The sequence below is a fragment of the Hemiscyllium ocellatum genome, chromosome 18 (assembly GCF_020745735.1).
Source record: "Hemiscyllium ocellatum isolate sHemOce1 chromosome 18, sHemOce1.pat.X.cur, whole genome shotgun sequence".
NCBI classification, from domain to species: Eukaryota; Metazoa; Chordata; class Chondrichthyes; order Orectolobiformes; family Hemiscylliidae; genus Hemiscyllium; species Hemiscyllium ocellatum.
The window spans coordinates 45,035,583-45,049,780 of NC_083418.1; the positions used below are offsets into that span (position 1 = coordinate 45,035,583).

At 37.7% G+C, this 14,198-nt stretch overlaps 1 protein-coding gene across 1 annotated transcript in view; it reads left to right on the forward strand.

The window, feature by feature from the left end:
* The window catches only part of ric3a (RIC3 acetylcholine receptor chaperone a), a gene marked incomplete at its 5' end in the record, with an annotated part of 28,687 nt that extends 23,516 nt beyond the window's left edge, over nt 1-5,171 (forward strand). Inside the window, 2 exons of the mRNA XM_060838641.1 lie at nt 3,815-3,987; nt 4,690-5,171. Coding sequence (XP_060694624.1) covers nt 3,815-3,987; nt 4,690-5,171 — 655 coding nt within the window. The remainder of the gene's footprint in view (nt 1-3,814; nt 3,988-4,689) is intronic.
* Between the last annotated feature and the right edge of the window lie 9,027 nt (nt 5,172-14,198).

A 14,198-nucleotide genomic window follows, 5' to 3' on the forward strand; every position in this document is an offset into this window, starting at 1 on the left:
GGTTGCACGTCGGTGTGGACTTGTTGGGCCGAAGGGCCTGTTTCCACACTGTAAGTAATCTAATCAGGTAGGTGCCGATAGTGAACCAGATTTTTTTTAAAAGCAGCAGTCAATGATTTTTTACATGGTCACCATAACTGAGACTACCCTTATAATCCATCATGGGTTTTGAACTGGTCATCCTGAGTCAGAACTTCTGGTTTACTAAACTAGTGGCTAGTGACACAATGGGAAGTTGAGGGGTGACTAGATTAAATTAGTTTTCCTACAGTATGGAAACAGGCCCTTTGGCCCAACCAGTCCACACCGACCCTCCGAAGAGTAACCCACCTAGACCCATTTCCCTCAACTAATGCACCCAACACTATGGGCAATTTAGCATGGCCAAGTCACCTCTCCTGCACATCTTTGGATTGTGGGAGGAAACCGGAGCACCCACAGGAAACCTGAGCAGACACAAGGAGAATGTGCAAACTCCATACAGACAGTCTTCCGAGGCTGGAATCAAACCTGGGACCCTGGTGCTGTGAGGTAGCAGTGCTAACCACTGAGACACCGTGCTGACCTTAAAAAAGTTTACAAAGTCATGAGGGGAATGGATAAGGTGAATAACAAGGGCCTTGAATTGACGTTTCAGGCAAGAGCCCTTCATCAGGAAGCTGCATCTTCCAGTTTCCTGATGAAGGGCTCTTGCCGAAACATCGACTCTCCTACTCCTCAGATGCTGCCTAACCTGCTGTGCTTTTCCAGTACAACACTCAACAGCATATGCAGTCCTCACTTTCTCCTTGGAGAGATATGGGCCAAGCTCAGGCAGTAGGGACTGGTTTAGTTTACAACATGGTTGGCGTGGATTGCTTAGCCTGAAGAGTCATATAGCATGGAAACAAACCCTATGACTGTATAAGACACAAAATGCAGCATCAGATAGATTTTCATGAAGCCAGGAGGATAAACCTAGCCTATCTCAAAATCTAAGCATTGTGATAACCTTTGATTGGAAACAGTACAGTAAGAAAAAATTTACAATTTCTTTAAGAAGTTGATGGGATATATAATTTTAAAAGAACACTTTCAAGAACTTACATCAATTGTCAAGGGATCAATTGTAATTTTCTTGAATAATAAATAATATTGCTTTATGTGACCTGGTGGCCTGTCCTTGAAGTGGGACCAAAGGAGGGAGTTAAGAAAGGAACTGGGTCATTGGTTGAAACACAAAGGAAGGGTCAGATATAAAGGGATTGGAAAGTGAAAATACTAAGTACTCAGATGTAAACATAAAGACAAAAAGAAGAACACAATTCTTGTGAAGAGAAGCAGCAAATCATTCTCAGGTCAAGCTCAGGTTTTTCTGTCTGGCAAAAAAAAGAGACAAGAACTCTTGAAGGAAATATGCAAACTAGCTAAACACAAGCCAAGATCTGTAAAGCTGTGAATGGCTCAGTATTGTGAAAAGTTCCTTTTTGCTCAGAAGTGGACAAGTTGTGGTCTGGCACATTGATAGATTGTTTGAAAATGAACTTTAGAAAGCTCCACTATCAAAACAACACTGGGCCAAGGGACAGAGGGTTCACAGCAGTGTACCTTGCTGATGCATGTCATATCTTTGAAACTAGAAGGTGAAAAGCTGTTGTTAGGTCAGCTCCCAGACCTTTTATTCACTCGTGGGGCATGGGCATATTTGGCTGGGCCAGCATTTAATGTCCATCCTTAATTGCAAGCAGTGGTGAATTGCTGCAGTCCATGTGCTGTATGTAGACCCATCAAACCTACAGGAGAAAAGAATATAGAATGTAGAACCCTGTAACTCTGCATTTCCATATTTAAGAAGAGAGTGATTCAAATGTTTGTGGTTAAGACGGACATATCTTTTGTTGAATCAACTATTTAAGTAATATGTATACTTCTTATCTGAAGTATCATTTGCATGTAAATTCATGCTTTGGTTCTGATTTGTGTTAAAGTAAAACTTGGAATAAGTGGAAACATTGGTAAATTCTTCAGTTGTGGAACATTCAATGAATCTTGATTACTTTGTTTTAAGATTTCCTCATGCAAATTTTGACATTCTAGTTACATGGTCCACTTAAGTTCTTCAATTACTTCAATATAATAAACACAATCATCAGAGCTTTATCCTCAGAACCTTAAGACATGCATGAATAGCCTTCACATATTATTTCAGTCCTCACGCTTGTCTTAGGCTGCATTCAGCAAAGCTGTAAGCTGATTTAACAAATAGAGCACTGATCCCACAAACAGCCCAAGGCATTCATGGTACAGTGACGAGATGTTTTAAATAATGGGGGTGGGGGCGGTAGTGGTGGAGATACATTTTTTGAGCATGAAAGAGATTTCTCTTAAAGAAGCATTTCCCTTTTAAAAGGTATTGGGAAGCTTCAGTTGTGAGGAAATATTAATGAAGTACCGTGGCGGATTCTTTGGTTTACTTTTTGGATTTAGACATTACCCAGCTGGAGGGCAGACAGGAAAGTCTGGTGAAGGTGACCACATGCCAGTGACACAATCTATCCAAAATTAATGGAAATTAATAAAAAAGACAGCTGGGTTTTGTAACTAACCTGCAACCCTCCTTTTTGGATGTTTTTCTTTGTACTTCGCCCAGGTGATGCTGGGTATCTGGGCAAGAAAGTTGAAAATCTATTCCATTGATCCGTTTCATTTGACCAGAGAAAGTTAAGAGCAGATTTAATACATAAGAAATAGGAATACAAAGCTGTGAAGGATTTTAATCAAATGAAGAGAAGGCCATTACAACTGATCAATGAGTTAGTAATCTGAAGATATAAATTTAAACTGAATAACAAATGCAAGCAGTTTTTTTCCACAACATAAAAACAGATTGACTACTCATTATATTATTATTGTTTATGAAAGTTTGGTATGCAAATTGCTTGGCTTGTTTCCATTCCTGAAGAAGGGCTTATGCCCGAAACGTCAATTCCCCTGCTCCTTTGATGCTGCCTGACCTGCTGCGCTTTTCCAGCAACACATTTTTAAGCTTGTTTTCATCATAAAAAAGTCACTGTACTTAAGAACTATTTCACTGGCTCCATAGGATCTTGTGCTCTGTTCATGAAAGGCATTTTATAAATGCAAATTTTTTCTCTTCCTTGTTAGAACTTCAACTTCTCTATCAGAGGCAACAATAAAAGTAATTGTATGACTTTGAAATGTAATGTTAACAAAGAGTAGAAAATGATATTTTAAAATATTAGAAAGTTTCCAAGCCATGGGACTATTTGTAACACCATTCTAGAATCTAAGGCAAGCTTACTGGCTGAATGAATTGCTTCTGTGTTATAACGTCCTACAGGTCTATGATTCAGTGTGATTGGACATCAGAGGTTATCGAGTTTTGTTCCTCACAGTCAAACCTTCTTTGGCTCCAGGATTATCTTAAAGGGCAACAACAATCTATAACTCCTTAGTGATTAAAAGAAAATCATCAACATTGTTCCCTTGTCCCTTCAATCCATACTTTAATCTCCAATCTCAAGGAGTCCATGGGTTCCAAAGACTGAGATTATCCAAGCAGCTATCATCTCTTTTCCTTCCTGCTGCAACCACCTCTCAGCTCACTCTCATTCAAACTGAGAGTTATCACCATTTTGCCATTTTCCTTACGTCTCTAATCACATGATCTCTCCAACTTTGTAGTTTTCCTTCAATGTTGCAACTCTGACAGAATAAAAATATTTATGGTTGGTGAAATAACATGTTCTACCTCTATGTTACTGAGTCATATCTACAGTCAGTGTTTGACAGGATGCCATTTTTTTATGTGAAGGATTACCAGTGTTACGACTGAACAGGAAGAGAAGTTACTGAGACATCTGAAGGAAATCACCCGAGTCATTAAGAAAGGGCAGCTCTTTGAAGGAATCAGCCCTGAGAAAGAAGCAGAGGAATCTCTATACATGGAAGACTGGGAAGGTGGAGAAAAATCATTTAACACTTACAGTAGGTACAGCAAATAGTGCATGTTCAATAATTAATTCAGAGTAGTTAACAAAAGCAGTCTAGTAGAAGATGTACTTCATTAGAAACCAATATTTTTATTTTGTATGAAACTATGTTGCAGATTCTATATTATTTTAAGTGAGAATGCCATATAATGCACATTGATGTCCCTCAAAGAGCCACCTACGACAATTAAAATGTAGTGTAAATATTTCATTGTGATCAGGGACAAGGATGTAGTTTGGATTATGGATATGGGGGATCATGGGATTGCAAACAGCAGCAATTGTGACGAGGACTTGCATTTATTCTTCATCCAATGCTTGGAGTTGACAAATCAACATTGAAACATTGGCCAGTAACAGGCGGTAGATCCATATGCAAATGCAATTTTCTAATATCTACTTCAGACAGGGGTAAAGACATCTTTTTTCCTTACATAATATTGGAGGCTTTAGTTAGCAATGTAGCACCAGAACTACAAAGCCCCATTTAAATTCCATAGAGTCAGAATTTATTTTAGCGAACAACTTCAGTTTAAACTTCACTGAACTTTACTAACTTTATTAAACTTGTATTTCAGATAAGAATTTAAAGAAAATGGCTTGCACTTTAACTGCTTTTTTTGGTTATCTGAAACAGAAGTAAAATTTGACTTTGATACAATTTTGATGCCAGTAACAACAAATTTTGTTTACAAAGGTGATCCTGAGGAAACATGCCAGAATTGCAGTGGATCTGAATATAGTTTCCCACATGACACCAACCCCAACATTCCTGAGTCGAGTGAGCTTTCTGCGGAGGAATTAGCAGAAGAATTAGGCACAAGAGAAGATGATTGTTCCTCAAGTGAAACGATGGAAGATCAAATGAGGCAAAGCAAAATATATCAAACACTGGACCATCAGCCAAGCACACAGGTTGGCATGGGTGGCCAGAATGACGGTGTTGAAGTTGAAGAAGTCCAGTGTGAAGACTGCGAGTATTTTAACCAAGAAAGTGATGACCTAGCTATTAAAGCAGAGAATTTTCTTGTCAGCTCTGAGGTTGATGACGTCAGTGCTGTTGATAATCAAATCAGAGATGAATCTATTAAGGACATTTTGATTGGTGAACAGCAGCAAGTAATCATATGCAAAGGTAAAAGCAAACTCCGAAAACGCAGCAAGGTGATGATAAAATAACTGGGAAAAACCATAATCGTTATGACAGTATCCCTTTGGTAGATGTAACCAGGCTATATCAGGTCTTCCAGTGAGAATTAAATTATATAGCACATAGGTATTTTTTAATATAGACACTGCACTTCTCTAGTGCATTCCATTCTTGTCAGAAAAATCTGTTTTACTATTTAGCTACTGGTCTAGTTATAATCCCTTTACTCCGGAACCCTGCCATCAGTATTTAAACTCTCCTACTTTTCTCTGTGTACTGTTTTCTTTCCTTTGTGACAGTAATTCTTAATTGTTGATGAAAGAAGAAATGTACAGTGATTTATAACACAAAGAATAATGTTAACTGTTGAGGATCAGTCTGCGATAAAGGGGCAGAGGCTGAATGTACAACTTGATCAGTGTAGAAAGTTAATTGTCCTACCACACCCCTGGCTTGAGTCTTATGAAGCTGGATAGACTTTGAGGAACCAAAATATGCCCCCTGTAAACTTCAGAACTCTTAACTATTTAAAGCCCTTAGGATTTCCTAAAATATCTTAGCAAGACATTCACTCCAAGTAAATTCCAACTTCCCTTGTTTTTTGTTTCACAACTAGGCTTCGTAGAAATTAATGAAAAGAAATTGCATTTAGAAAACTTATGGAGTTCTTCATTCAGGAACTCTTCTAAAATTTCTTTATCATTCAGGGTCTTTTTTTAAAATAAAATCAGACCATCAATACCATTGTCCCAGAATAAAACAGCTCACACTCTGCAAATGACTAATGTTATATGGTTTCTGCAGCATTTTGGCTTATTCTGTCAGTCATAATTCAGCAATGCACCAGACCAATAGCGTGCCGCACAATTAGAAGAGCACAGTCTAGATCCATGCTTTCAACATTGGAAAACAAATTGTACACCATCTATTTTCCAGGATAAACCAACCCGGGTTCCCTTTAGGATGTAAATTTGATCTGTGAGGATGAAGATAATAAAACTATTGCCATAGTCTTATTCTCATGTATACATTTGGACCTTGAATGAAGCAAGGTAAATAAATCACCAAAGATCAGGGTTTTTGAGTGAAATTGGACACATTAGAAGATTTGCCTTAATGAGAAAGGTTATTTCATGGCCTTTTGTAACAAGACTGACTAGTTTGGTTTCTTTTATATATTGATATCCAAAGCAGTAAAGGGTCACTCCAGCAAAAACACAAAACACATAATAATATTAGTCATAGTTCTGACACTAAATTTCAATTCATGTATGATTCTGTGGATAAGATATATAGGAGGCTACTAAAAAGCTGAAGACAAAAAAGTTAAGCAACAATTTCAAACAACTTAACAGAAGTTCATAAAGCCAACATGTTTGCATCCACTCAATAATCCAGGAATAGACTCATGTTGTTTAGTTTCTCCCTTATAATGATTGAGGATCTATAGAAAGACAACAGAATTCGCTGTTCCTAATCTATGAAATCAGAATGGTGTTATAGAACTCAAACAATCTGTGAAAGAACATGTAAAAGAGATGCTTTACAAGTTCTGCTCATGAAGACGAGTGCAACAGCTTGTGCAAAACTGATAGCATGACCCATACAGCTCTTACTATTGAAGTGGATAAAGTAATATTACTGAAAAACAGACACAATTGAATCTTCTTTGCAGATGTGGACTGTCCTGATGAGCGCAAGGCTTTGACAAAAAAGGAGTTTATATGAATTTTCAGAAGGCACTCAAAACTTCCATGTATGAGAATACTAGCTGAAAATCAAATCTTGTGGAATTGAAGGCAAAGTATAATCCTGTTTAGTTAGGTAGTAAAAGTTAGTCAGGTATTAAAAGATAGGATTAACAGTATATATCTGAAATGGAAGAAAGTGGCAAATGGTGATCTTAGATAACTAACAGATAGCTGTAAGTCCAAGTTTGCTGAAGGCACAATTATAATGACATCATAAGTAGGTAGATAGCTCTGTAAAACTGCCAAGAGCTATTGATGGAGGAAGTGAGCGGACAAAACTATAGCAATTAGATTTCTTTACAGATAAATGTGAGGCCATACATTTTGAATGAAAAAAAGGAAAGAGCAGAAGTTGACAGTCAGATTGGAAATGCCTAAAAAGTGCAAACTAAAAGCAAGAGTAGAGATTTAACAAAAATATGAGCAGAGAGTTGAAATGGAATGGTTTGCAGCTGCCCAAAAGTGCAATGACATTACAGGACTAAATATTATGAGGTCTGAGTTTTCTGGTGAAATTTTAATTTAAATTAATCACCTATTAAGTAATGCTAGCTTGATTGATTAATCAATACCTATGTTAATATTTTACTTGAAGGCCTCAATTTTTCCAAAAACGTGAATTTGATTTTGATAGTTTTGTGTACAGCTGTGACATTAATTCCAATTTATTTGAGGAGACATGTGCTGAGGCAGAAATATATGAAAGCCTTATTAGTTTGCATTTAAATACTACCATTCTGGAGGTCGAACCAGATCGTTTGAACCTTTTTAACTCTGAGATGAGTTGCCAACCATAGGTATGATCCATCACTTAAAATTGATTTCTTTCACCTCTGCAATGCAATTTTTCTTTGACAGTGTAGAATAGTCTCCTGTACAGACTCTTTGTTCATGTCTTTGTCACTTTGATGCTTGACTATTCCAGTGCTGAAAAATGTGTTGCTGGAAAAGCGCAGCAGGTCAGGCAGCATCCAAGGAGCAGGAGAATCGACATTTCAGGCATAAGCCCTTCTTCAGGAATTATGAACCAGTGATGCTTGACTATTCCAGTGCTCACCTGGCCAGTCTTTCATTTTCCACATTATATCAATTTGAATTCACGCATAGTCTAATTTGCAACAAGTTTATTCACCTGCCACCCACTGTACTCACTGGTTCATAATACAGCAACACATTAAAACTTCTCGTTCTACATTATATATTTCTCCATAGATTTGTCCTTGTATATCTCCAGCTGTACAACTCCTTGAGATCTCAGTCGGTCTCTAACTCTGGTCTCGTGTGTATCTTTGACTTTAAGCATTTCACCATTGCCAGCCTGGCTTCAGCCTCTGAGGCCCTTTGCTCTAAATAAACGAATCTCAAACTACTTCCAGTATGATTCCATTTTAACATTTCAAAATTACTGCAAATCTCAGACATCAACAAAAACAAAGATGGCAATAAAGCTGGACAGTAACATTTTGTATATTAGAGTTTGCATATTATAGATAAGCATTTAATATACAACATATAAATATGAAAATCTGTTGCTAAAGCACGTTGTAAAAATATTCCTTATGATTTACCAGTTCACTGTTTCATTTGAGCTACGACAGGCCATAGACTCAAGGAGAGAGAGCAGAAATGCAGCTTAAGGGTCAAGAGGTGGCTGATGTTGGGGCTGTGGCATTCTGTAATGGCAGGTAACAAAATTGGGTTTAGACAGGCAGCAGTTCAGTATTTCTATTAAATTCCTGATTGGAACAGGACCAGACTCTGTGGAATTTAAAACCTCTTTAACAAGGATAGAATGCAACATACAACAATTACTAAATAAATCCAAAAGAACTGCGGGTGCTGGAAATCAGATGCAGAAGCTCAGCATGTCTGGCAGCAGATATGGAGAAAATCAAAGTTATACATTTCGGGTCTGGTGACCCTTCTTCAGAACTGATGGCAGCTAGGGAAAAGTTGCTTTTTGTGCAGCAGTTGGGGGGTGGGGGTCAAGGGGTTTAAGGAGTAAATTGATAGGTGGAGATTGAGCCCAAATAGAGAGAAGAACAGTTGGACAGGCAAAGAAGTGGATAGCAATTAGCCCAGAGGAATGAAGAGCTGCTAATGGGAACTATTAGTGGCTAACAAAGGGTTGTGTGTAATGGCAGACCATGTGATAACAGGGCCTGATGTGTGGGGTAAGGACATAGGAGAAGGTGACTCAAGCCCTAAAATTGTTGAACTCAATATGGAGTCCAGAAGGCTGTAGAATTCCCAAGTAGAAAATGAGGTGTTGTTCTTCAAACTCACTGAACTTCACTGGAGCACTACAGCAAACCTGAGACCGAGATGTTGGCCAGGGAACAAGGTGGTGTGTTTGAAGTGGCAGGTAACTGGAAGCTCTGGATCAAAACATTAACTTTGATTTTCTCCACAGATGCTGCCAGACTTTGCTGAGCTTTTCCAGCAATTTCTGCTTTTGTTTGCAACAATTATTAGTTACTTATTTCCAGCATCCACAATTCTTTCAGTTTTTATTTAGTATTTAATTCACTGCCATATGTTACCTGGTGGCAAGTGGATTGGTCACAGGCAGGAGACCATGGTACAAAGAAAGAAACAGAGTCTGAGAGTGAAGTAAGGCAGCGGCGGGTCAATATTTCACCTGGGCATTGGTGCTAGTGTAGACAGCTAGGGTGTAGGTGGAAGAGCTTACTACCCCATTAGCCTTTGCTGGAATGTTTTTCTCCATTAATGGTACTACACAAGTGTAAGTTGTTGTTGATTTAACACACCAATTGCTGCTTTCCTTGATGATGGAAAGTAAAGAACACCAGAATACTCTGTGTGCTACAGAATAAGAATATCATAAGAATGTAATCCTGAAGCAATAATAAAAATCACAGAATGCATTGGACCTCAAAATATTTATTAGAAAACAACTGGCACAATGATCTAAACTATGATTGTCCATAATTTGTTGGCCAGGTAGTGCCCGATAAAATATTTATTTTGCTGGCCTAGTAATCCAGAGGAATGGACCAATGATACAACAAGTAAATAAATAATCAAGGTTAGATTAGATTCGATTACTTACAGTGTGGAAACAGGCCCTTCGGCCCAACAAGTTCACACCGACCTGCCGAAGCGCAACCCTCCCATACATTTACCCCTTTACCTAACACTACGGACAATTTAGCATGGCCAATTCACCTAACCCACACATCTTTGGACTGTGGGAGTAACTCGTGTTAAAATCTATTGTGGTAGTTCGATAATTTAAAGTCAGGTATTTGAACATCTGAAAATAAAAATTGGTATCAGTAATAGTGACCATAAAGCTATTTGATTTTTGTAAAAGAAAACTCATATCTTTTATGGAAAATAATCCTGCTCATTATCACCCAGACTAAATACGATTTCAAAATGGGTGGCATTTTATTGAAATTCATTTACTGTAATATGGGTGTCACTGGCTAGGCCAGTGTTTACAGCCCATCTCTAATAGCCTAGAGTATAGTTAACTGTCAATCACATTTCTGTGGACCTGAAGTCTAAGTAGGCCAAATCAAGTGAGCAGGGCATTTTCTTCTCAGAAGGACATTGTGAATCAGATGGGTTTTCCTCCTACAGTCAACAGTGGTTTCATGGTTGTTGTGGGAATTTCCTGGAACTAGCTCCATTCTCCTCTGATTCTTTGGTCAGGAAGTGACCAGACTAAAATCTGTAGAGTGTTAAACTGGTCTTTATTACTTAGCTATATCTATGGACTCCAGTGAATTTAGAAATGATATGCTTGAGATCCAGAGCAAAGGCTTTAAGAGGCCATTTTGCACTTGGATTCGGTCACAAGAAATTAACATATACCAATTAAATGATGTACAGCTGTTATCTAAATTAAATCATTACTACTGATTTGGTTTGGATCATGCATTGGAACACAATTAACCCACCACTACATAGGTACGCATATCTAATTGTAAAGTACAGTTAATAATAAGGCATGTACATATTATCAGGTCTGATTGTATTATAAGCTACTATTTGTCTTACATATGTGTCATGTCTGACTTGTGTATTTCAATCATGCTCCTTCATATCTAATGTTTCATTGGCTTCTTTCAAGGCTAAGAGTTTCAATAAAAAAAAACTGACTGTGGGCATTATTATTCCTTTGCTATCTTCAGAAGAGTTAGTTTCTAGAACAAATAGTCCCATATATTAATTTGTGTCCTTGAGAGTTATTTGCAGCTAAATGTTCATAAGGGTTTATTCTACAAATTGTATTAAGTTACTTTTTTAAAAAAACTTTCAATGGTCATTATTCAACCCTTAATTCCAGATCTTGATTGACTTCAAAATTCTACAATCTGCCATAGTGGAATTCAAAGCTGGGTTCCAGAACATTACTTGAGTCTTTAGATTAATAGTCTAGCAATAGGTCATCACTTTCCCTGGCTTTTAAACCAAATCAGATTTGTACCTTGAAACTGTACCTTAGGTGAAAAATACAGTTCTTTATCTTGTGCATGTTATAATTATTCTGTATTCATTAATTGGGAGCTCTTCAAAATTAGGATTTAATTAAACTTAAGAGTGAATTAATAAGTGCACTTAGCAACACTACATAATTTAATTGAAAATCTTAAAAGAGAGCTTTGCTTCCCAAGGAACCTAAACAGATGGGATATTTCAATGTCATTCCCCAGATGCCAAGCTTATGCAGTGAACAGAAATAAGTTAATATATTAGATAAGGATCCTTAACATTGGTCCAGTAGAACTTACTAATTAAGCAACTGTGTCATAAAAATACGAAATATATGTTTCAAACATTGGGTATGGCTCAGTTGCATATAGGGCATGGGATCAGAATTCTTATGTTACTGAATGAGTAATCCAGTGTCCTGAACTAACGATCCCAAGACAAAAGTTCAAATATCTTAATCCACTCAGACTGCAATAACTGATGTAACAATCTTTAGGTTCAAGGAAGATGACTCAAATAGATCAATCTTGGGAAAGAAGGTTCCCAGGTTCCAGGTGTTGAGCTAGAATCCTAAGTGCACAAAGACAAAAGACAGGAGAGGGACAATACTCTTTGGGATGAGCAGATTCTCATGGCATACCCTCCAAAGGGAGCAATAGCAAGTGACCAGTGAAGTTAATTCTTGCAGTCTGGCCCTGAGTACAGAAAAGGTTAAATAATAAGGAGTCAAGTGGCATTGCCACCTACCACATCACCAGCTTCCTATGCTGCTCAATATATCACCCCTACCAGTTATCAGAAATCATACCTGAGATTCAGATTTTCAGCTCACCCTCAAATACTGGCGAATCATTATGTATACACGCGCACACACACACACATTCTTGCACTATCCACATGCTTTCAGCTATGGGATAATACATCACCCAAGCATGTTGCAGCACCCTCATCATTATTCCTCCCTTTCTCCTGCAGGACAAAATTGCAGAGCAATAGACAATCAGAAAAGCACAGACACAACTACATCTCATGAGACCTTTGGAGGAGATGGTGCTCTGCTTTGTAGTGCTGTTAGTGGCTGAGGCCATTGTGAGAATAATTAGGATATTTAGACCTAGATGTCTTCTGAAACCCCATTGCATTCTCTTCTTGATCTCTAGCATGAAATGCAAGTTGTGGATGGCACATACATGGGCTTCTTGCTTCTCAGTCCAATCCCATTGCTTGCTTGGTCTACCTTATTTCACCCTGGAAAGACAAAGGATCCGAACATCTTGGACAACAGTTTAAGAACAGTCTTTCATTTTTACTACAATGCAATGGTGAGCTACATGGTGTTTTTCCACTAATCACATTTTATCATCAGTTCAAAAGAAAAATTCTCTGCCTGTCACATTATTGAGCATGTTTATGCATGAATTACAGTGCTAATGTCTGGTTCACATATCCCGACAATTAGCTGATCAAACTAAACAACATGTTGTTTTGACCGAAACAGGCAAAGTACAGATTTTTCTCAATCAGGACATACTTGCAAAAATCCAAATCACACTATGCGCAGCTAGGTATGATTTCACAACTGGGTAATGCTTGTTGAACAATCTTGAATTCGCTAACAATTACATTCATATCCAATTTAAGAGAATCAGTTAAACACAAACATGGCACATTTGTGCTTTGTAAGCAACATATATCTGTATTTAAGGATCTATTATGTAAACCAAAAGAATATATTCAAAATATTGCACTGATTTTTATACTTGCTGGAAGCCAGAGAGCTGATAGTTCACCATTGTTTTTTCCATGGCCATGCCTTGGTCAATCATGGCCAACTTGCCAACCAATCAGTGCCCTTTTGCTTCTATAATATAAATGGTTGTGATCATTTGAATTTTGGCATTTTTACATTTCTCCTGATGACTGTGAGTACAACATTTTGGTAACATCTCTCTTTTCAGTGAGATTATTTTAAGCATTGGTCCTGGGGACTGGCAATGACTGTTATATTCTCTTTGGATGATTGCAAGTGCCAAAACTGCCAGTGTCTTGATTTTGTTGATCAACTCTAGGCTGGATTCTCAGACTCCTAGCTGCCATTCAACAACCTGTCTGGCCATTTATAATCATCCATATCAAAATCAACAGCTTTCCATCAGATCTGCTGGAACCACTGGGTGGAGTAAGCATTCTGCAAGAGCACTGGGCCAGGCAAAGGCACCTGCAATACAGGCATGGAGGGAATATACAAGAGTGAACAGCTCAGTTGTTTGTGCACTTTTGGGAAGTGCTGTTGAAGGAAGTGTTACACTTCACAAGGGTAACGTGCTGAAAAATCAAGTCCCACTATTTACAGAATCAAAGTTTTTAAAAAAAAGATATACAAAAATTTCCCAATTTGGAAGTCTTTTAGACACACTTGACAGGAAGCATGAGCGAAGTTTCTGTACTTAACAAGAATGACTATTTATTACTAACATATAGAATCCAAATACAAGCAAAATATAATGATAAGTAATAGTTAAAAAGCTAACTCTCATAAATTCCTCCTCTGCATAAACATACTGATACAGAAAGAAAATACGGTGTAATGGGCAAAGAGAAGGACTAGCAAGGCAATTCAGTGGTCCCCATTTACAGGATTTGTTCAGATGATACCTATGTCAATCAGAGCATTGCTTCTCAATCTTCCTTCTCCAGATATTTTTATTTGTTTGCAGAAGGCACAGACTGACCGATTCTCATTTGTAAAGATCTTTAACATTGATTAAAAGTCACAGCTTACAGCAACTGGAAATTGAATTAAACTGTTTATCTTCAGGCTTGAGATGCTTTTTACTACAG